A 22,949-nucleotide genomic window follows, 5' to 3' on the forward strand; every position below is an offset into this window, starting at 1 on the left:
CGGAGGGGCGGCCCCGCGCTGCTCGCCGGGATCTGCGGAGCCCCGACGGAATGCGGCCGGCACGGCGCCCCGGGGCCGAGCGCCGAGATACGAGAAGTTCGCGGTTAAGGAGTCGGTTCACCTTAAGAAGGGGCCTCTGCAGCCGCTTGGAAGTTTCAAATTTGGGGGAGAAAGCAAAGCTAATAAAGGGCCTGACGTGCCTGGGACTCCAAATCCCCAGGGAGCTGTGGCCGGCGGAGCCCCGAGTGCCACTATTGTGTGCGCTGGATGGTGGTGGGTGGCAGCCGGCGCTGCAATGGAACCGGGCAGCTCCGGCCGCTGGAGCAGCAGCAGTGCTGAGCAGAACCAGCCCGGAGCTGCCCCGTGCCAGCTAGAAGCTGCGTGGGAACGGGATGCCAGAGAGCTGCTGCCTGTCATGTCACGCTGTCACCCTCCCACAGCTAACGTGTCAGTGTGGCACACCTGAGCAGTGAACCTTGGCAGCCATCTGCTCACAGCCTTCCCCAGGTGCACGGTGCTTTGCCGCATCCCCTTCTGCGTATCCCATACCCTCAAACCTCCTGGTGGCAGCCCCTGAAGGAGCCCCACGGTACCCAGTATTGGAGCAGGACAGGAGCCGTGTGTCACATCTTCCACGTGAGCGCCGGATGAGAGCGTTTCCCATTGAAGAAACAGTTGACACAGCATGGGGCAGCTCCAGGGGTCAGGAACTGGGGGAGACCTGTTGCAAAGTGCTCTGTGCATCAGGACTAACAGCAGCCTGAGAGATGTGACACTTGGGTTCTGTTTCTCTGCTCAACCCACATTCTCCTTCACTGAGAACTATTCCATTACATTTCAATTTAATGGAACGCATCCTTTTTTTCCTTTGAATTGCAGGGGCATCAGATAGAGATCTTATGTATATGTTAGAACAACATTAAATAGTTTTGATAACATAGAATAGCAAGTGGAACCTGGTACTGTGAAGGAACTTGTCGGATGCTGGTGGGGTGTGATGCTTTCAGGGCAGTTCTGCCTGTTCCTCTGCAGTGGACACAACACAGCTGGTAGATTTGGCATTTCTCCAGTGCTGACCTAGCTGGGCTGCCCAGGAGAGCGTTGCCATGCTGAAATGAAGGAGAATGAAGGCCATGCTGTCCAACGTCTGCCCTGGCATCTTTCTGTCCTGAAATATGAAAATATGAAATATGAAAATTTCTTGAGGAGTGTGGTTATACTCACACACCTCTTTCACTTGCTTTAAGGGAAAAGAGTTCTTGGCAACAGTATGTTAATTTTAAATAACACTGAAGCCAAATGACAGGGCTCTGCTATGAATCTTACTGAGCCATACTGTACAGCTGCACCTAGTTCAGGCTTCCTCAGATTATGAAAGAAAATGTGCAATTGACAGTAACATTTTAATCTCTCATCCCAGCAGAATGTAAAATGGCACTCAAGCTGTGGTGGAAAACATATACAGGAGCAGCATGCAGCTGAGGAGCCCCTGAATATTGCTGAGCATTGCCACACAGGACTGCAGCCTCCTGTGCTGTCAGATGTAAGGCTGAGCTGGGCACTGCGCAGCTCACCTTGTGTTCTGCTGACCTCAGCTGTTCTTTCCAAACGGGTCCTCCTGGGAGTGTGGCAGCAGTGGAGTTTTGTACCACCAGCAGGGCTGGGAGCAGGTGGAGCCCCAGGTGGGAGGATGTCTGTGCCTCAGGCTGTCTGCCTGCAGCCTGCTGGGGAGCAGCATGGGCAGTGAGTGCTGTGAGAGCCACAGCGGAGGAAAGCGTGCGGTGGGCAGGTCAGCTGTGGGCAGGTCAGCTGTGGCCCATGTCTCCTTGTAGGTGGCAACAGTCCCCTGTCTTTCAAGTGCAGTGGTTCTCACATTGCTCTCACTCTGCTTTCCTGCCCCACCTGCCCTCACAGCACTGTTAAAGGCTTGGCTGGTCTTACCTTGTTTGTGGCTGAGGGTTTCCTTTTGTGTTGTTCAGTCACAGCCTTCACAGCACACACTACCTCTTCTTGTACATTTTTGCACTGAGTACTGCTGAGACCTTAAAACCATCATTTTGGGCTCCATCTTCAAAAACAAGTAAAACAATCTTACAGCTGATGAAAGCACTGGAAGATGTTGTGAGATGTTCAGGGGGAGGTGGACTGTCTCTAGAATAAAGCAGAGACCACCAAGGAATGTGCATACACCCAGAAGGATGGTTTGGAAAGGACAAGGATCAAGCACTCCTGTTGGTCAAGAGTCAGGCTGTTAATGGGTTTAAGCTGCAGAAGAAAGAATTCGGTCTGAAAATTAAGAAAATTATATAACTGGGAGAAAAGTTAGACAGTGGAACTAGTTGCCAAGACAGAGGTTGTGAAATGAGATTTTTCAAGGCTAGGCTAGACACCCATCCATCAGGGATGGCTTTGGAATAACTGAATAAATCCAGTGAACAATGCAAACAGCTTGACTGGATGACCCAGTAACAGTCCCTTCCAATCCAAATATGTTCGAGAGGCTTCTGAAATGTCCCAGCAGTTGGCAGCTTTTCCACTTCCAGCATAGTTTTGGTGTGTTGCTGCCAGATGTGCCATTGGTACCTTCTGCCAAAGGCAGTGATGTGTAAAACTGTAGCCGAACATAGCACCTTTAACAGCATTTGTTTCTCCTTCAGGGTTCACCTTGCCCTTAACCCATGTGAAGACCCGCTGGAAACACGATCTAGAAAAGTTTTCAGTCTTCTATTACTCTGTTGTGTCAAAGAAGAGCCCGTCCAAATGAGCAAGACATCCCCGCAGAACACCGCTACAGATGCGAACGGAGTAAGCGTGATTCACACCCAGGCACACAGCAGTGGTTTGCAGCAGGTTCCCCAGCTGGTTCCCGTTAGTCCTGGTGGCGGAGGCAAAGCTGTGCCTCCGAGCAAGCAGGGAAAGAAAAATTCCTTTGTGGATAGAAACAGCGATGAGTATCGTCAGCGCAGAGAGCGAAACAACATGGCAGTGAAAAAGAGCCGGTTAAAAAGCAAACAGAAAGCACAAGACACGCTGCAAAGGGTCACCCAGCTCAAAGAAGAAAATGAACGTTTAGAGGCGAAAATTAAGCTCCTGACCAAGGAGCTGAGCGTACTGAAAGACTTATTCCTTGAGCACGCACACAGTCTCGCAGACAATGTGCAACCTGTTGGCACTGAGAGCAGCACAACAAATCCAGAAAGCAGTGGGCAGTAGTCACTGCCACAGCCTGACGGGATGAACTCTGGAGGTGCAGCCTGTCTGCACCACCCATGCAGTAACTGAGCAAATGAGGGGTTCTTTTAACCATCATTGTGTGCGGATCTTTTTAGGTTTAACACTGAAGATTTGATACAATTAAACCAGAAACTGATTAGGGCATTTCTTTAAAGGCGTTAAATATTTTTCTCTTCTAGAAGATTTGTCTAGTAAGTGCAGATCTAAATCCTTAGTCAGCAAGGAGCTTACCATTATGGAAATAGCATTTCACAGATGTACACTTACCTTCTTACACTTAGCATAATGGGAGAAATTCATCAGGATGGTTCACTGTAGTATCAAAAAGTCATAATTGGGTGAATTCCTTTAAATATCTTTTAGTGCATTTAAGCCCTTTCTTTTCTCCATTACATACTACAAACTGCAAAGGCCGTAGAGAGTTTGTTGTCCCGTTTGGTGAACTGCTTTTCTACCTACAGAGCAATTCCTGCAAAGACCACTTAGGTTTTTCCTATCTGGTTACAGTTAACAGGCAGGGCACAGTAATAGCAAGCTGGGGTACTTCAAGATGTTTTCTAAAAAAACCAGCAACATTCTATAATGATCTTGGCAATTGGCAATTGGCTTCCACAGGGCAAGTGGTGGTCTGAACCAAGTATCAGTAAAGCAGCACAAGGCCTTTTATGCCTGTGTTCATGTTTACCTTGCTTGCACAGTGACTGAGGGGCATTAGGAAAACAAGATTTTGGTTTCCAGAAAATGTAAAAACATTACCAACAATCCATGCTCTGCAAAACTGCATTCCTGCTGGGATGCGGGTATCAGGGAGAACAAAATACACAGCTTGGCTGAGCAACAAAAGGGGTAGGGCAGCATCTGAACAGCAAGAATGTGTGGATCTCAGTTCACTTATGTTCATTCTCACAGCCATTCAGATTTGCAGCCAAGCCTGTACAGAAATGCACAGTGATTTTAAAACTAATGGCCCTCATTTGAACACCTGATTCAGCAGAATTTCTATAGCCATCACAGTTGTGTGAAGGAGTATCTTCAGTCTTATTTCCATAGAAGTTTTTCTATAGCAGTTTTTTAAATGCTAGTGATAAGTTTTTGCCATGATCCATAATGCAGTGGTATGTACTATATATTGAGGATTTTAACAGCAAAAGTAAAGCAGGAACTTTGGCGTAACCTTAATTTATTTTCATTTTTAAGTTTTTCATTGATGGTATGGTTGTGTTACATTTAACCTGTGTGTCTGGCTAGTGGATTATTACACTGTCTTAATTTCCCTCCTACACTACCTTTTTCCCATATTTTGTAGGATGCTTGTTTGCCTTGTACCTGTACTTAGGAAAAAAAAACCTTGGATATTATCTCTATGAAGATGCTGTTAGAAAATAAAGCCTTTTAAAGTTCTTTCTGAATTTCAATTTTTAATACGAAGGCAATTAGGTGCAGTTTTTTATGGATTGTTTTGGACTATGGTAGTCTTTTTACAAAGATATGTTTTTTTGGTTCTAGCTGCAGCTTAATTAGATAAGATTGAAATATCAGAAACTAATAAAAACATTTTGCCTCCAATGCTGGCCTTATTTTCCCTGTCCATTTTCTCTTTCCTTCAGATACAGACATTACCACCTCAAGCAGCTGTCTGAGAAATCAGTACAGCAATTTCCATTCGTGAAATCATAGAATGGCTTGGGTTGGAAGGGACCTCAAGGATAATGAAGTTCCAACCACCCTGCCGTAGGCAGGGCCCCAACCTCCGTATCTTATAGACCAGGCTGCACACAGCCCCTTCCAACCTGGCCTTGAACACCTCTACAACCTCTCTGGGCAGCCTGTTCCAGCACCTCACCACTCTCATACTAAAGAACTTCCCCCTGATATCCAACCTAAATCTTCCCTCCTTCAGCTTATTCTTATCCTTTAACAAATTCTTGTCCTCCACTTAAGTTTCTATTCAGTGGGAAGAGAATGAGAAACTAATTACAGTTTGGGTTAAATTCCCCATTTCTATCTCTCACCTCCTCTCTACCTCCCTTCCCCCATTCCCCCCCCCCAAAAAAAAGAAATGTAAGAATCTTTTCCTGAATGTATACTGCAATTAAAAGGTAATGAGGAAGGGGCTGGCGGGGGACAACCCTTGTAGGGTTGTTGTATAAAATTGAGGATGACCTGACTGCATTGCATTTCTTAGATGGGTGCCAGCTCTGGCAGGAGCACCATCCCTTCCCTCTGTTTGCTCTGTGTTGGAACTACGTGGCCTTGTTGCCCTGCTGACAGTTTGACAGCATTCCTCTCCTGATAATCTAAAGAGGGGCCCCAAATCTATGATGTTTTTCCAACCTTGCTGTACACAGGCTGCCTCCGGGAGAATGATTTCTTTTAGTCTCTTGAGTGCAAGTAGAACCTTCTGATGGAGACTCAGGAACTCCTGGTGCTCCAGCAGGTCACTTCTCCACCTGACAGCACCAATGCCACTTCCTTCTTGCGTGAAACAAAACCACAAAGTTACAACTTACTTGTTTGTGCAATGACTTTTCCAGCTTAGCAGCTGCTCTGTTTGTGTGCAGGCTGTGTGCGACTGACAAGTTGTTATTTTCAATCTATCCTCGGTGTGAGTTAGGTTCTTGCCTTCCTTGCAACCACTTATTCTGAGCCTCCTGCCAGAAGAGCAGCTTGGCCCCAGGAAGCAGAGGCATGGGGCGCTTTGCCCACATTCTGCACAGGAGAGCCCTCACGGTGAACTTGGAATATCCCTCTTCTTCCTAAGGAAAAATTGGAATGAACACCTCCTCAAAAAAATTCAGCGTTGGTCTGTAAAAGTTTTCCTTTTGGTCCATTTTTTTTAAAATAGCAGCTATAGTCTGTGACAGAACACAGAGCCTGTCACCAGATAAAATGCCATACATTTCACCACAAAATGTTATTCCCATTTTCTTACAACAGTGAAAGAACTCTCCCACTCCCACTTCCTCGAGCAGCAGGAGGCTCTGCCCCACTCACCACACGTGTAACTGCAGCAGCATCACTGCACAGAGATACACCCCAAGTGCATCCAGCCTGAGGTGCTGAAGGTTTAAATCTATCAATTCAGAACTTGGACCTTTTTAAACATGTAAGCTTGCTCAACACTGGGCACTCCTGTTATTTTGGTGTAGCTCTATTTGAGTCTGTTTGCACCGAGGGGAAAGAAAGGCATTTGGGAAAATATAGCTAACAGCCTAAGAAATACTAATTTAGTCATAAGGAAAGTTTGTCACAACCTGTATTCCCTCCCCAACGCACACATTTAAAGCATATTAAATACCATTCTGCCATTTAAAAAGATTTACTCCCCTCCTTCAGATGCTAATTAAAAAAACAAAACAAAACTAACTTGCTTTTTGCGTAAGTGAGTAGAAATTATCCAGAACTGCAGAACAGAGCACTGGAAGGAAGGATACAATCCGCAGTGGTTGAGTTCAGTCCCTGGCTGTGGAGGGCAGCGCTCCTGGCCCCGCAGAACCCCCAGCAGCACAGCCGGGCAGCGCTGCCCCCGCACACTGCGTGCTGGGACACAGCCTGCCTGCACGGCACCCAGAGCCAGACCTGTTCTGCAGGAGCACCGCCGCCGTGCGCCAGCATTAATCATAGCAGGGAAAGGCCTATTAACTGCGCTAGGATTACAGCTTAGTTGAAACAACTCCAAAACGTTTTTTAAATCTGTGAAGTGTTACTGTAACACAGTAACTGCTATTGAACCAAAGGGACTGCAGGTTTCAATGCCCAGAGCAGTGAGTGGTCTGGGTGCGTTCAGAGCACGCTTCAGCTGCGCTTGGTCTCAGAGGGTAGTGGGCTGAGGCTGCAGGGCCCAGGGCTGGAAAACCTCGCAGGGTTCAGAGACAGATTAGTCTGGAGCATGCCTGCAGATTGTGGTGTTTGGCACCTGCACAGCTGCCAACACACAGCATGGCACCTCTGCACACGCTGTACATTCAGGAGCAAGAGCCTTTGCACCATGAAGCTCAGCAGGAGCGCTGCTGCACACCACAGCTACTGACCTCGCATCTGCCCCTTCACATCCCATCTCAAGACCTCCTGCATTCACCTCTTATAGACCATGGCCAGCAACCTTTAAAAAAAATGCACCTAGGTTCATTATTCAGCAAAGTGACACTGAACAGGACTGAAGCCCCTGGATTATTTCACAATGCAATTCCTTGGTCTTTGCCACGTGAAGTTCCCTATTTGGCAATGAGTCACCAAACAGCTAGAAAGGAAGAGTGGGTTTGTGTCGCACAGCTCAGTGCAGTCAGCAGAAAGAGCAACGCATTCACCATTTCTGAAAGAACTTCAGACCTCCAGCCGGTCAGAGCCAGGGGGCATAAGGCCACAACACTGTGCTTTTGATGTGTTCATCGGCAACAGACGTAAACATGACGTGTTCAGTAAACAACACTACTTTTATGTAGTCGGAGCAACCAGGACTATTTTATGATGCAAGTAGAGCATTTGTTCTCCTGCAGGCTTCACCTACGGTAAAAGAAAGGATTCTCTGGGTAATTTAAATCTTGCATGAATAGAAAGTCATTTTGTGATCATTATTAATATGTTTGTGGTCTATCCATATAAAATTTACATGATTTAATTCTGAGGCTGCTAACAACAGATGGTTTGAAGCAACTCGACCATTTGGCAGAGCACAATGGAGCTCTGGAACAAAAACATTTCCTTCTTGCAGGTTTTAAGGCTTCTGAACACCACAGCAATCTACAATTTTAAGGAACAAATAGACGAACAAATTTCATAAGCACCAGGCTGTGTGCAGGATCAATGTACCCTGTAACCAGAGCAGAAGTCAAGCTAATGAAGAGTCAGTATTTCCAGAGCACAAATTGGCCGAAAGGTCAGGTAAAGAAGCAGAAATGGCAGCAGGAGAATCTAAAGAACACAAGTTGTAAACAAAAATGATGCCAAGGGTGAATTTTAATACAAATTTCATTCTGCTTACCCCACTGTCACTGATATAAGATCCATAAGAAAAATATAAGTGTCATTGTGTCCACTGAGAAGAGCTGATTTTTTTCTCTTTTTTGCGATACTTGTAATAAAGCTTAATAAACGACTTAGGTTGTTACAACTGCTGGCAGCATTCAGATCACCTGTATTTTAAAGAGTGTCTATCATCAAAATTCAGATTTAACTGGAAGAAATCATTGCTGTAGCAAGGTTATTCAGGTGGCACCTGTTATGTCAACTGCTGCCTGCAAAGCAGCGACGTTGGAGGTATATGGATATCCAGTGCTGAAGCCTTCTACTTTCATTTTTAATTAATGAATCAATCCAGCTAATAGCCTGCCCTCTTCTCCCTATGAAGAATTGGATGCATGTTATTTTATATGCTGCAGTATTAAATCAGAACGATGACTGATCAGCGTGGACATTCAGCATCACCCTGAAGCTTACTCCTTCTGGCTGGACAAGGAGCCAAATGACTTGGCACTGCCTTGGCCTTCTGCCATGAAAGCCTCTATTTCTTCCACAGTACGTGGGACGCACGTCAGCAACTCCATCCCGCTGGCTGTCACCGCAATATCATCTTCAATCCGGACCTGTCACAGAGAACATGCAGTTACCAATGAGGTATTCCAGCTGGAGACGAGAAGCAGTTTGGGCAGCGATGGCCATGGGAGCAGCTGGCGTGTTTCCAACTGAGTTGCTGATACAAGAGCAGAACACAAAGCACCAGAACCTCAAAAGGCAGTAGCCTGCAAGTGAGTATGGTGGCGCTCCTGCAGGTGCCCAGGGCCGGGTGAGTGAGGCTGCACAGTCCCTGTGCATCCCCACCCTCTGATATCAGGAGGAGGAAAAAGTATGTTGCCCCAGGCTTTGCCTATACCCTTGCCAGTGCTCAGCTTGCTGGGACAGCAGTGCCTGCTGACACCTGAGGTGCCCGCTCTTGGAGCAGTCCTGGTGCTGAGCTGCAGTTTGCTGCTGTGTGCAGACAAATCACATCTTCTCTAGATACAATACACTTTCAAAGGAGGAACTGCAACACGAAGTAGCTTGTAGCTGATATTCAAACATTGAATTTTGAGCTGATAAGAAATTCCTGCACAGGTCAGAATTCCTTTTAAAGGACAATCCTGTTTTAAATCACGCAAGGAGAAAGCAGATCCTCTCAGTTTTCCAGCTCTTGTTCAGGTGAAATGAAAAGTATGCTCCATTTCTGTTTGACTCTAATCTCTCCTAACCAGTAAATGTGCCTACATAGTCATTTCCCATTATCTTATCAGAAAAATGTTGCTAAGTCGCTAAGCTGCAATAAAAGCAATTTTAGAAAGGTGTAAATCCAAGAGAACACACACTCCGGGGACTCCCATCTTACAGTTGTTTTAATTGTTTCTGACCTCTTGACATTTTCAACTAAAAATAAAGCTGGTTAACATTTGCACTTCTGATTGCAAAATAATCCATTTGTTCAAACAGAATGAGTCATCCACTCCTTATTAAACTGTTTAATGATGTCGTTGCCAAATTATTTCTTTTAGCTGGTATCAAGTTAAATGTATTATAAAGCAGAATTAAATAAATCAACCCCAAGTTCACACACTGGGTTCAGACAGCTGTACATCTGGAAGCTGCACGTGCTGTGTCTGAAGAGCCCATGCTGGGTGTTACAGGGGATGCAAGCCACACAGCAAACACATCCGGGCACTTCAACAGCTTTACATGGGTGTGTTCGCCTCTTAGAGATGGAATTCCCCAATGAATCTGCTACAAAGACATTTCAGCCACAATTTGTCTGCTTTGCAACTGAGATTAGCACAAAACCCAGTGTTGCTCTTTTTTTTTGAAGTTGAGCATGGTATTTTTTCAGCCGGACTTGGGCACTCCTCGGGAGCAGTGACTGCCCTGAGAGCAGAGAAGACAGGAGCCAGAGAGCACAGGGAACAGCCTGCGGACAACTTGACTGTCAGTGGTGCCCTGTGTGTGCCATGAGAAAACTGGGATGGGAATGAGCTGGAAAATGGAATGAGGGTGAGGAAAGGAGGTGGGGAAGACAAGATACAGTCAGGAGAGAAAGGATTGACAGGTGAAGGCTGCAGAGGTAGAGTTTGGAACAGTCGGAACCTGGAAATGAGCAATTCTATAAGAGGAAAATGGAGCATAATGGGATGAGGCAGGCTCAGGAGTACAAAGAGAGGGTTTCTGTCAGAGGTGAAAGATCCTGAATGAGCAAAGAATGGTGAGTGCTGGGGCCAGATGCATCCAAAGCCAGTGAGTGAGCAAACAGGAGGACCTGGAGCCTGGAGTGCCACAGAGCACCAGATAGAGTGGGGAAACTGTCAGGAGCCCACTGAGTGCTGCTGCAGAGGGCAGGGGCAGCAGAGCCACTCTCACACAAACCCCCTTCATTCTCAGTAGAACTCCAGGACCCAGCTGCCCTGTGCCTGCAGGAATCCAACCTAAGGAATATGCTTACACTAATGGTGAAGAAAGACTGCCCAGCCTTAGTGTGCATTATGCCTTTGGTTAAAGACAACATAAGTGCAGAGGAACACAGGCTCCCAAGAGGGGAAAAAATGTGTGCATCTGTTCCTTTTGTTCACACTCTGTACATCACACTGAGCTTAAACTCAGCTGCAGCAAGCAGCAGCATCAGAGGACCTGCTCTCCCTCCAGGAGAGCCTGGCTTGCTCTTGTCCTCGGTCCAAATGGACAAAAGATGCTGGCTCTGGCTGGCAGAGTTTACCAACTTGGGACTGCCTTTCCCAGCAGGGGACAGTTATGAAACTTGCTCTCAGAGCTGTCCTTGTTTTCAGGCTCTTTGTTCCACAGTGCTGCTCAGTTCAGGGCTACAACAAGGCCTGGAACCAGACGTGGCTTAAAGGAGCAGTGAACAGAGGTGTGAGGCCACGCTGCACCGCAGCTCCCAGGGGCTCCTCGCAAGCTTTTCCTCCGCACATGGCTTTTGCAGTGCAAGATGACAATTTCACAAAGATATTCTGCACAGGCCAAGTGCCCAGGAACATCAGGACCCTCAAATGCCTTTATCTTATCACGGGTAGTGGCACGACCTATTTAGATAGATTTGATTGCACAACCGCTGAACGCCAGCAGCAGACCATCATGTGGCTTGACTCAATGGACCCAAATTGGTCCCAAAGCAGGGCTGTAAAGGCATGGCCAAGGACAGCGCACGAGTTAACACCGCGCTGCTGTCAGCTACATACACAGCCTCGCACTTTGTCCTGACTAACAGATACAGTCATGCTCCCCAGAGCCTTTTGTGTTATCTTCCAAGCGAAGGGGGTTGTAGCACTCATTCATTTCTTTTGGATGATGATATATAAAAAAGGCTTTTGAGAGTCAAGAAAAAATTTTGGCCAATTAAACAGCCCAGATTTGGTCGATGACAGATCCCAGATGTGATTAAAAAAGACCACTGGTGACACGTCTTCAATTTTTAATCTATTGAGCATTTGTTTGATTACGGCTGTGGAAAGCAGCAACAGAATTGCTACAAAATCTTGGAGCAGGAAACCTGTGGGAAAGCAGAACAGGATGTGTGTGCCACCCGTGTGCCACAAAAGGTAAATCAGCACACGATTTACTGGAGCATCCATGCCTCAGTTTTTATAGCTGCTTTACTACTGAGGCAGATGCATGCAGACAAGAGGACTGACTTTGACTCAGCCATCAACTCACCAATAATTTTTAATAAGCAAACTTAGCACAAGCAGAATTTGACTTCTATGCTTCATGGGATTGATTAGGAAATAGATCCATTCTTACATTAAAATCAGAGAGAGGTGGACTAGGGAAGCATCTGCCACTTTCCCCTTCCCACGTTATACAAAGCCTTCCTACAGAGGCCGATGGGCTCTGTGCTGTGTAGAGACTCTTACCCCATGCTGCCAGTCTCCTTCCTCTTACTCACAAGCAAATTCTCATGTCAGGAACACTTTACTTTAAAGGTCTATGTATAAACATTTTATAAAAGAGGCTCAAGATTTGTAGGGTGAGGCTATGCATTTCACTAAATCAACTGACATTACTGGAAAAAGAAGCTTCAGGCACACATACCCTTCATCAAGCCTCAAAAAGAACCAATAAAATATAAGCTAAATATAGGTTAGTAACAATTGCTCTTAGTTTAACCTGATTATGTTAATTAGGCAACTAAAACAAAAAGGGTTAAAGAAGATTTACAAGCAACCAGTCACTGTTTCGGGGCAGCCTACAACCATTACTTCTCAGAACTTTAAAGAAAGTTACATGTTCCATTAGGACAAGTGCTTTCCTGTGAAAACCTTTCCAAGATATGTTGAGTAGTGTTACTACTGCTGCATGATGTGAGATGTTAAAAAGTAGATGAGCATGCTTAGCAGTCAGTGAGCATTTTCTCTAAGTCCCATAAATTTTTCACAAATAAGGTGTAGTGCTGGTTCTACAAATCCTAGGGAAAAAATAAAGCCTCAAAAGAGGCTGAATATTTAGGGCCAAACATCAAACATTTTTACTGGGTCTTTGAGAAAACATCATATGGACTGCATGAATCAGTAATCATCTTATAAAGAGTGAACATTTCAAACCCTAAAGAGCAGCATTGAGAGCTGGTGCTTCCCCATCCCTCAGGATCCATGAGCTTTCCCTGAGCCATACACGCAAAGCCACATGTAAATACCTTGACTTGCAAGGCTCTGTGTTCTCAGCAGAGCAATGCTCACAGAGCCCCGGTGCAGCACAGTGCCCTGCGGCAGCCCCACAGCATTCATGACCTTGGTGAACTGGACTTAGTTTTCAGACTGAGAACTGGTGGGCATGTGACAGAGAGACTTCACAGGATCACAGGATTGTAGGGGTTGAAACCCTCCTGCTGAAGCAGATTCCCTACAGTGGGTTCCCAAAAACTGAACAGCTCTAGTCTGGGATGAGGGCAGGCTGCAAGACTGCCAAGCAGCAGCTGCAGTCGTGTAGCGTGGGCGTCTGTGCTGCATGCAGGCATGGGGCTGGGCACAACCTGTGCTGACTGCGTGCAGTTGTGCCAGTGTCACCACACTGGTATCAGCAGGAATCCAGGTTCAGAAGAAAAACCTCTCACTTTTTCCATTCTTTCTTGCTCTTGAAGGTTTCATAATCTCCTTACAGCCAGCACTGGACAGCCCAAATTACAATAAATGGCTGCAGTCGTCTACTTTTGGCACAGCTCGATGGCTTCTCTTCTCTGTGCAGAGACTTGTCACACCTGAGAAAATTATCCCAAACCAAAAAGACATGAATTCAAGGTGAATTCATTAAACTCCTCAAATCCCTGTGTGGATAGTCTTACTCAGAACTACAGTGGTGTTATTTTGGTTCATGTAAGTTCATTTTTGAAGTGAATTAAATCAAGCCAAATTAAGAACACTTTAATTAGTGCTGAGCTCTGCAGAGGAAAGCAGACTAGTTATTTCCCTTTTTTAGAATGTAGGTTTTTTAAACATAAAGGAAGACTGGACATGGCTGTAGTGAGTTCTTTGGCTAGAACTGATACCAGTACTACTCCCGGTTCTGCTATGTCAGTAACACTGGGACTCATGAGATCTTCTTTAATCATGCAGAGAGAAAATTTTCTGACATGCTCGAGAGAGAAATACTCATTCTGGATAAGCCAGAATGAACCTGCACATGGATAACTAAGCACTCTGAACAGCAAATTGCATTTTGACTGCATTACAGTTCAGCTTTCGTTAGAATTTAGAAATATTCAGATACGTTTCTGTCTCAGATTTTATTTCCATTCTTCTCCTGGACAAAATCAAGTGACAACATCTGGCTCAGGGATGTGTGTATTATTTCTTTCTCTCTCTAAGTAAAATGTATTGTTCACAGGGGGATCGGAGATTTTTGCTCAATAGTTTTTGGGCAGCTCCCCCTTGTAGCAAAGTTTGTTGGCTCACTTTCCTTGCAAGTCAACATTACAGGAAGCTAAGCAAAAACAGGGCAGAAAGTTAGGCTTTGTTTGGAATCTCTGGAATAGAAGTGCCCAATTCAGCAATTCATGCCAGGGTAGAGACCCTGTGCTGCCATTCCTGCCCCATGCAAACACACAGCAGGTGAGCCACATGCATGCCTCAAGCCAGCAGAGCTGGGGGAGGCATTCACAGCAAACCATGGGAGAACATGGGCTTCACTGAACATTTCCAGAGAAAGCTCACCAGGAGTGAAGTGAAATGCCCCCAGATCTCCCTCAGAGTGTTCACAAGAACAGTGAAAATAGTTAAACCTGTTCCCTTGTGGCGTCAAGCTACATGAGTGCACTACAGCGTTCCTTCAGAATATGCTTCAATGTGTGGTGCCATACACAATGTGTTCAAAGTTAGAAAAAGCAGAGTTAACTACTTTTCATTCATCAGAATCTCAGTTGGCTGGCGGGCAAGTCTTGATAAAGAAACAACACAGAGACAGATAACATCCCAAATCTCAGCAATGAATTAAACAGCAGACAGGGTAAAGTCCCAGGTCTCTTGATAAGATTGCACACACCAGATAGTGAGCTTCCAGAGATGGTTGCCCAGGCCCTGGCTGACTCATGCGGCTGGTAATGGCACACACAACTTTTCGGTCTGGGCTGATGGTTCAAAGGCAGCTCAGATCAAGAACAGTACAGTAATTACCCTCTCACGGATGGTGTACAGTGATAAATTAGTTGATGGCAGCAACAGACAATTCCTAATGAGTGACTTCTCATACCAGAAAATCACCGCCGTTGCCAGTGATTGTTAGCTGTGTTGAGACTTAGCAGAAAAGCCAAGAGAAGGATGGGGCATTACAGCTGCCTGCTTTATCTTCTCTGTGCATGAATACGGAAGCTCACAGAACAATGCAGCACCCTTCAAATGCTTGCTCTGCTAAAATGAAAACCTACTGGAAGCCACTGCAACTGCTAGACATTCTGCTAGGGTGGTGGTTTTGAATGGGAAATGCCCCGGAGAGCATGGAGAAACAAGGCCCTTTTATTTACACAGCAGCTGCCTGAGTTTAAACAATCTTCAGATCACAGCTAACCCCTGAGTCAGCCAACCTTTTCTGTGCACACGCTGCTACATAAGTCCTGCAATGTGATATCTTGAGCAAAAGACGTAGTGAAGACCACTGACCATTCTGTTGGAAAACAGGAGAGGTTTTAAATTCATTAGTTTCAGGCCATTCTGGCAATAACTCAGAAATAGCAATTATTGCTCTTTTTTTTTAATGCCTCCCTGACTAGAACAACACAAGGCTCTCCAGCCCTGCGAGGGAACACCCAACCATTGTTGCAGGAAGTTAGCTCTGGAATACGAATCTCAGTCACACTTTATAACATACACATTTCCCAAGACAAAACACTTACCTGGTACGCAACTTCACAGCGTTGACTAAAGGTATTTCAGTCAATGGAAAAACACAGGTCCCTTGTTCAAGAATATCACAAGTATAAAACTTCATTTTAAAATACCAAAAAAAGACTGGTTTGTCTATAGGGCAAAATGGCCTGAGGTGCTGTTTCAGGTACAGCCGTCCCATAAAATACATTATAAATTCCAAAAGGTTTCTTCTCAAGTACATAGCAAAGACAATCAAGAAACCAAATGCAGAAAACCATCCAGCTGAACGTTACTTACGCCACCAAATCCTCTGAAACGCTGCAGGACATCGTTGTTGATGAAGCAGGACTGTGCAGGATCACGGAGTGCTTGGTCCAAGAGGTGGTTGATGAAGTAGATCCCTGGCTCGATGGTCAGCACCATGCCCTGCTCCAGGTTCCGGGCAGTGCGCAAGCTTCGGAGCCCTGGCAGGTCAATGCGTTCCACCCCCTGTAGAAGGAAGACCAGCTCAATGGACAGAAAAATACTGACTGTGGGTAACCCTTTATCAAGACCCTCCTATGCAGACTATTCTGTTAGATGTCCAAAATAAAAGTTTTGGGGGATTGAAATTGTGCTACACAATCAACTCTCATCATTCTCTCATTTCGCTTTCATAGACAGTGATTACCAGCTTTCAACTCAACAACCAAACTGCTTTTGCACTGCAGAGGTTTTGGCTTCATGATCTGCTTGGTACTGTCACACTATCTTTGGAAAAGTACCACTCTAAAAGACTAAGTAATTACTTACTTTGTTAATTATAAAGTAATTAGTTTCTTTCTATAGTAAATTCTAGTAATTTCTTTCTATAACTTACCTTGAAAAATCTATTTTAAGCAAAATGCAATTCTTAAAATGCACCCTCCATATTGCAGCTGAACAAGCTGAACTATGCAACAGAGAGCAGTTTCCCCAAGAAAAATGCAAATGTTTATTCTCACTGTATGCTATTAAAATTATACATTTATGATCTCGATTCAGGAGCAATGAGTCTACACATGACCTCATAAAAGAAGCCCATTTAAAACTACACTTTTGTCAGATTGAAACTTTCAGGCAACGTAGTTTTTAATAATATCATTCAGCACCAAGTTAAAACAAGTCCCAACTAGCAAAACGTTTTCTTCTTCCCCAAAGCTGGTAAAGCAAAATGATATATGAGGACGTGCTTAGTCAAGGAATTAGAAACACTGCAAGGACTAGTTCAGGATATTAATTTTCTTCCCCCAAATGTGCCAGCTATTGCAACATCTGAAAAAAAAAACATCTCGATCCCATAGTTTTTTTGAAAATCCTCTGCAAAATCAACAAATACAGAGACCAATAAATAGTCCACAGGCCTGCAGCTCACAAAAACGTACACATGCTGATCTCCACTCCTGGAACTTTTTCCAGATTAGCCAGGAAGAAGTTAATGTCTTTGCTAGACAAAGGCTGTATTTATCTCATCTCCAGGTAGCTTTCTCATGTCCGTCACTTGGCCATTTCAACCATGATCATGGCCATTTTCCTTGTTGGTAGGAGAGTGTGTCTTTCCAGAAGCACCAGCACAGCACCTGGTACCAGTGGGAAGGAACATCCCCTTGCTGGGAGGTTAAGAATGCTGCCTGGGCACTGCCCTCTGCTCCTGGCATGGCTGCGCTCCCACGTCTCTTCCACGTCAATGGCAGAAGTTCGTGGGGACACAGGAGAGGCAGGGTCCTGAGTATTAGCCAGGTTTTAATCTCTCTGAATCACCTCTTCAAAGTGCATATAACTCCAAAGCAGTGTTTGCTTCCGAGCTCCACTTTCAGAGAAATACCACTTGCAATAGCCACTCAGCAGTGTTTATTTTGTTCTCACCAGTTGCCCAAGCAATAACGAGGTTTCTTTTTTCCCTTAGCAGAACTTATTCTGTCCCAATGCATGGCATTCTCAGAAGAGCCAAGACTTTCAGTGCTAACCAGCGGGGATGTCTCCACGTGCCTACCCTTGAGAGATGCAGAGCATATGCAATTCTCAGTGCCCTCGCAAGCCAGGCCCATGCAAATCAACAAATGTATTCCGACAATTTTCACTCGCTATTTCATACATTTCATATGCTTGATCTGCATTTTGCTTATTACATTAAAATAAGAAAGCATGATTTTGTTGTACTAAGGAAACGAGAATACTCGGATATTAAGTGCAGAACTTTCCTTTTGGGTTCTTATCAGAAATCGAAGAGAATTGATATATTTCTGAACTTGAAACAATCACTGTACAGAAGCAGAGCCATTTTTTTTCTTGCTGCTGCCCGATGGGGTTTGGCACCTCACACATTCATTGTAATGCATAAAGGAAATGAGGGCATCCAATCTTGTGGATTAATCTCTCCATGAGCTGTAAACAATTAAATTAGTGTCTGGACCTTTTGGTGCGTTGCCAACTATCTATCAGCTGCTTTACAACAAACAGCGCACATTTGGCTTTTAACTGTACTTCCCTTCAATTCTGTCTGTAAATGCCTTTTCTTAGTCAATCTAAGACAGATGCTAGAAAGATGAATGCACAGTGAGAAAAAAAATGGCAAACACCATCTGAAGGCACTGCTGGCATGGCAGCAGTGTGCATTTTTGACCTTTTCTTAAAACAAATGAGGCTTACCGCCAGGTGTGGTGGTCAAACCTGGATGCCTTCACATATCTCCATGCCTACTGACTGAAACAATGTGCAGATGTGTCCATGCTGCACACAGTGTCATCCTGCAGGAAGCCAACAGTACACTTACTGCCTGTGAGCAGTGCCAGGGCAGCAGGGTAGGCAGCCCCAGAAGAACAGGCTGCCTGGGCTGGCAGCAGCAGGGGAGGTACCCCCGGCCCTGTTCACCCAAAAATATTATTTCAACTTCTCTAGAATCCACAAGCTCGTTCTGATATTCATTCAATGCAAGCAACTCCATGTGGTGTCAACTCCTGGTTTCATCTCCAGATCCTTGAATTTTGTGGGCACTGAAGTCATTCTGTGAATAGCAGCAGCTATAATACTCCCATGAAATCATCTTGAGAAGTCTTTGGGGAAAAGATGACTGCTCAGAAGGCAGGACACGGATGGGTGGGCTCATGGCTCTCTCTTAGCAGAGGCCCGCACGGTGTTTGCTCAGGTACAAAATGGAAGAGGAGCAGAAGGCAGCCCCAGAATGCCTCGTGGTGAGGCTGAAGGAAAACCCACACTGTGAAGGGGTAAGAGCAGGGGGGGGAGGGTGCACGAGTGGAAGAGATGGCAACATCCTTCTTCTGAGATCAGTACTAGATTAAAACATACATTGAGCTAGGGCTGCGGTATCCTCTGTGACATCTAATGTTGGAGGCACTCATAACTATCTCAGTAGGTATAACTCCATCATGTCAGCTTTGTCAGTTTCCAAAACCAAGACATCCGAGAATTCGTTAAAGGACTGAGACCCATCTCTCCCCAAATTGAAGGTGACAGGTCTAGAACAAGGACATCATCGCTTTCTATTCCTGTGTAAGCAAAACAGCTGGGAAGCCTCGCACTGCCATCCGTCAATATCAGTCCTCTGCCAAGAACTGATTTTCTTCTGTGTAAGGAGGAAACATCCCTTTATTTTGCGACTAGACAACCAATGTCTTGTTCCCAACAATAACCATGGTGTTATTTTGGATTTAGATGAAGAGAAGAGTAAAGGTCTGAACACTGGTGTAGCTGCAGAGAGGCTCCCTGGCTCTGCCAACTGTTCTGTCCTGGAAGTCTGGCTATGCATCAGAACCCAGTGTTGTATACTTATGTGCTCATGGCAGAGAAAATAATCAGAGAAAACTAGAAAATAGTAACACCTAGGCATCTAAAAAGAGACTTCTAGTGATATTTTGGGAAAAACTGCTTTTCAAAGAACTGTTTATTTTCCTGTATATTCCAACAACAAACTATATCCAAAACCGTTGCTTAAGAGTGATATTATTTGGAGGTTCTGTTCATATTTTAAAATTGAGACACTCCCACAGTAAGCACAGATGTATGACACTGTCATTTGTGACTGTACTCCTGCCAAAAACATCAGATTCCAATTAATGGTTCATGTAAGGTAACAAAGAACAGCATGTCTAGGCAATAAGGACTGTCAAGGGAACAAGAGAATTATTATGTAAACTGATTTCATTACTATGTAAGCAAATAAAAGTTCAAATTAAGTTAAGTGCCGAGAAATATAAAATATAGATCTATTTTTGGAATAAAGAGGGAACCAGGAACTACACGAGTATGCCTGTCCCTCAGGAAAGTGGTTATGGAAGACCAGGAGTTGTAACATCCCCAGATGAATAACTGCTGGCTTTTAAGCAACTCGGTGGTTCACGGTGGTACGTGCTGCTTCTCCCATGGGAGAACTGCAATGTGCACCATGCTGGGTCTGGTCCCACAGGCACTGGCTACCAGGCACAGTGGGATGCTGGAAGCTCGAGGCTCTTTTGGGTGAGGCTGACCTTGGATCTGTATTCAGATCGGGTCAGAAGGAAAACATGTGCATGATGTCTCTGCTAGATGGCCATCGCCCATGGAGCCAACACACCACTGGGGACATGTAAGCACAGAGATGCCATCACCCTGCCTCCTGAAACCAGGGCTGCAATGCTTGGTTGGCAGAACCAGAAGTTTTCTCTTGCCAGCTATAGCAGCCAAACATGGCTGCAGCAGAGATCCCCACAGCTGCTCATAACTACAAATACTAAGCAGCACAAAACTATTTTCTGGTGCTTTTCTCCAGTTAAATCATCACAGAACTTAGAGCTTGACAATCAGACTGTCCTATTTGGACCACGTCTGAAACAGCTAAGTCCTAACCATTTCACCAACTTAAATTCAATCAAGTATTTAAATTTGACAGAATACGGATCTCGTACTGAGATTATATAAAATCAACACTGAGGCAAAATCTCAGCTCTTTCACTCTTCCCCACTCTCCCACTGTGTATACCCAAATTCTAATTAGCTCATTTCTTGTAAAAAGAATGGAGCCCTATGTGGCTAGTAAAATAACAGTCCTGAATTCCATTTCATTTGTCTCCTGGTCCCTTCCCTCTCAGCCCTTGTTTCTCTAGATGAGTACTGCTAATGAAGATTACTTTATGCAGCCTATCCCACTTTTCCCCAGCAGCCCCAGCTGCCTACAGCCACCTGAAGGAACAGCAAGTCAGTTGTGCCTTTGAAATCAGCAGCAGGTTACACCAAAATGCGCCCCGAGCATCACAAACCACTTGTGGCATTTGCAAGTCAAAGCTTCCACTTCTGCAGGAGAATCAAATTACCAGCTGGAGTATGGGGATACAGCTGAAAGTTAATATTGGGGGAATGGAAGGCAAATGATATCAACTGGCTATTTCCATTCGGATTCCTTTTTGTTCTTTTTCTAGGTATTAACTGTGGTATCAGGTTTAAACTGCCTAACAAATCTCCTGCTACTGCAAGCAATGAGGAAGAAGCACTTGTCATTTACTTGAGGTAACTCTGCCTGCTCTGAATTTCGGTCCACTGCTGTAGCATTGTTCTGTGCGTAATTTCACCTCTCACTTTTACTGCTTGATCCTCAGATGTCACTGAGCTCTGTTGCTATCATAATGGAAATAATACAACCTACAGGTTATATTTTTTTCTTTTTCTTAAAATCTAAGAGAATAATAGAGATAGAAAATCACCAAGTTGACAAGTGCAACATAAATGTGGAAGATGAGCAGAATATTTGGACAGATAGCTCATAGGAAATAAGATAAAGAACTGCAAAAGTCACCAGCAATACTGTGTTAGGATGAGACCACAGGCAAGCACTGTTTTGGACAGTTTTCTTATGACACACAGAATACATACAGGCTATAGCCTTTACTGGAAGGCCTTTTTCCTCTGTGGATCAATGGATACTTGGAATACTTGGCTATTAAAAGAAATTGCATAGCAGAAAAGCCTGAAATATATGGCACTTTTTGTACCTTACTTTTACATATAGTTGAAACCAGAACTATATTATCTTGGTTTTCCTACTGCACCTAGAACGAACTGTTCAAAACCACCAGCTCCGTTGGTCTCTGCTACACTTTCAGAAAGATCTGGACAGTAAATACTCAGATAAAAACTCTCTTAGCACACAGAATATTTTGCAACAAACTTCAGTAAGTACAACAAACATAAGCAAGTGTTTCCTTCCAAAAAAAATCTAACCAAATTGAATGAAATCCAGTCCAAGCAACAAAAAACCCAAGCCTGCGACACTTTCTCAGAGGAAGAGGGACTCCTATGGGATGACAGCAGGGTGTGCAGCACGGCACTGCACCTGAGCCTGCCACTGCTCTGCCCCCAGTAAGTCCTTGGTTTCATGAACACCCAGACTCCAGCACCAGTTCTGGCAGGGAAAAGCTGCTGGGACCAGAGAACACCTTGTCTGAGCACATGCAAGATGCCACAGCAGGGATAAGAAGAGCCTAACTCTGAACCTAACTCTGTAGGGCTTTAATATCCTGCAGAAGAACCTTTTGCACCACAGGAACTTCTAACAGTTGTTTTACCCAACACCACCGAGAAGCAGCAGGGTTCCCTGCGCTGTTATGCACAGGAATGCTGCGGAACTGAAAGCCTTTCTGGCTTGGTGTGTTGCTGCTCAGCAGCACACAGAGCCACAGGGCCTTGCTGTGAAGGAACACAAACAGCCACAAGTGATTCAAGGGGGACCCACTAAGAAAAAGTTTCTCGGAGATTTTCTGAAGGTGCAGACAATCGATTACATGAACCCCCCTCCCCCCCAAAAAAAACCTTTCACTATAACTGGTAAAAAAGCCCTTCTTCTCTTTGCTCATTTATGTCCTACCATGCAGACTGTATCCCATTTGCAAGTCCTGGATACACTACGCTCCAGCAAGGCGTTACAGGGTTATGACCAAGGGAGGCACTTCACACTGCTGGAGCTCTCCGTGACAGCTTTAGGCTCTGTGGTAAATGCACCTCATCTCCTGCTTCTTAAAGGTAAAAACAGTAATGCATCATTTGCAGTGCTAATCACAAAAGAATGAAATCTGCTTCAGCGTAAAGCAGGACATTAGGAAAACAGTTTTTGCCAGAATGAGAAAGGGAACAAGGTTATTCCTGTGTTCTCCAGAAGGTCTGGAGACCTAAATCCCCAGCTGGTGACCCAGAAGCAGGCAGAAAACCTCCTGCTTGAGCCAGGCAGAGCTCACACACCTCTCTGAGCAGCAAGGGTGCTCCTGAGCACGGATCACTCCAGGATCAAACCAAACCACTAACCTGAATTTGCTGATGCACGACAGTAATGAAAGGATCGGCTTTTCATGAGAATGGAGAAGTGAATTAAAATTTTAAACTAAGGTAAAT

The 22,949-nt window shown here is 45.0% G+C and overlaps 2 protein-coding genes and 2 long non-coding RNA genes across 4 annotated transcripts in view; 1 reads left to right on the forward strand and 3 right to left on the reverse strand.

Annotated features, from left to right (window-relative positions):
• LOC109369755 overlaps positions 1 to 6,547 on the reverse strand; it is a 9,093-nt gene extending 2,546 nt beyond the window's left edge. Inside the window, exon 1 of the long non-coding RNA XR_002119192.1 lies at positions 6,533 to 6,547. This is a non-coding gene — a long non-coding RNA (uncharacterized LOC109369755). The remainder of the gene's footprint in view (positions 1 to 6,532) is intronic.
• On the forward strand, positions 66 to 4,800 carry CEBPG (CCAAT enhancer binding protein gamma). Its single transcript, XM_010717745.3, has 2 exons — positions 66 to 1,682; positions 2,658 to 4,800. The coding sequence occupies exon 2, from the start codon at positions 2,761 to 2,763 to the stop codon at positions 3,211 to 3,213; it is 453 nt and encodes a 150-aa protein (XP_010716047.3). The 5' UTR covers positions 66 to 1,682; positions 2,658 to 2,760; the 3' UTR covers positions 3,214 to 4,800.
• Positions 1,082 to 6,524, reverse strand: LOC116217128. Its single transcript, XR_004161163.1, has 3 exons — positions 5,745 to 6,524; positions 1,942 to 2,068; positions 1,082 to 1,168 (listed from the first exon to the last, which is right to left on the reverse strand). It is a non-coding gene; the product is annotated as an uncharacterized LOC116217128 (long non-coding RNA).
• A 1,625-nt stretch (positions 6,548 to 8,172) lies between the features above and the next one.
• PEPD (peptidase D) overlaps positions 8,173 to 22,949 on the reverse strand; it is a 54,389-nt gene continuing 39,612 nt past the window's right edge. Inside the window, exons 5-6 of the mRNA XM_019619726.1 lie at positions 15,855 to 16,046; positions 8,173 to 8,816 (exon numbers count right to left, since the gene is read on the reverse strand). Of these exons, the coding sequence (XP_019475271.1) occupies positions 8,667 to 8,816; positions 15,855 to 16,046 (342 nt within the window). The 3' untranslated portion in view covers positions 8,173 to 8,666. The remainder of the gene's footprint in view (positions 8,817 to 15,854; positions 16,047 to 22,949) is intronic.

Source organism: Meleagris gallopavo, chromosome 13 (genome assembly GCF_000146605.3).
Source record: "Meleagris gallopavo isolate NT-WF06-2002-E0010 breed Aviagen turkey brand Nicholas breeding stock chromosome 13, Turkey_5.1, whole genome shotgun sequence".
Lineage (NCBI taxonomy): Eukaryota > Metazoa > Chordata > Aves > Galliformes > Phasianidae > Meleagris > Meleagris gallopavo.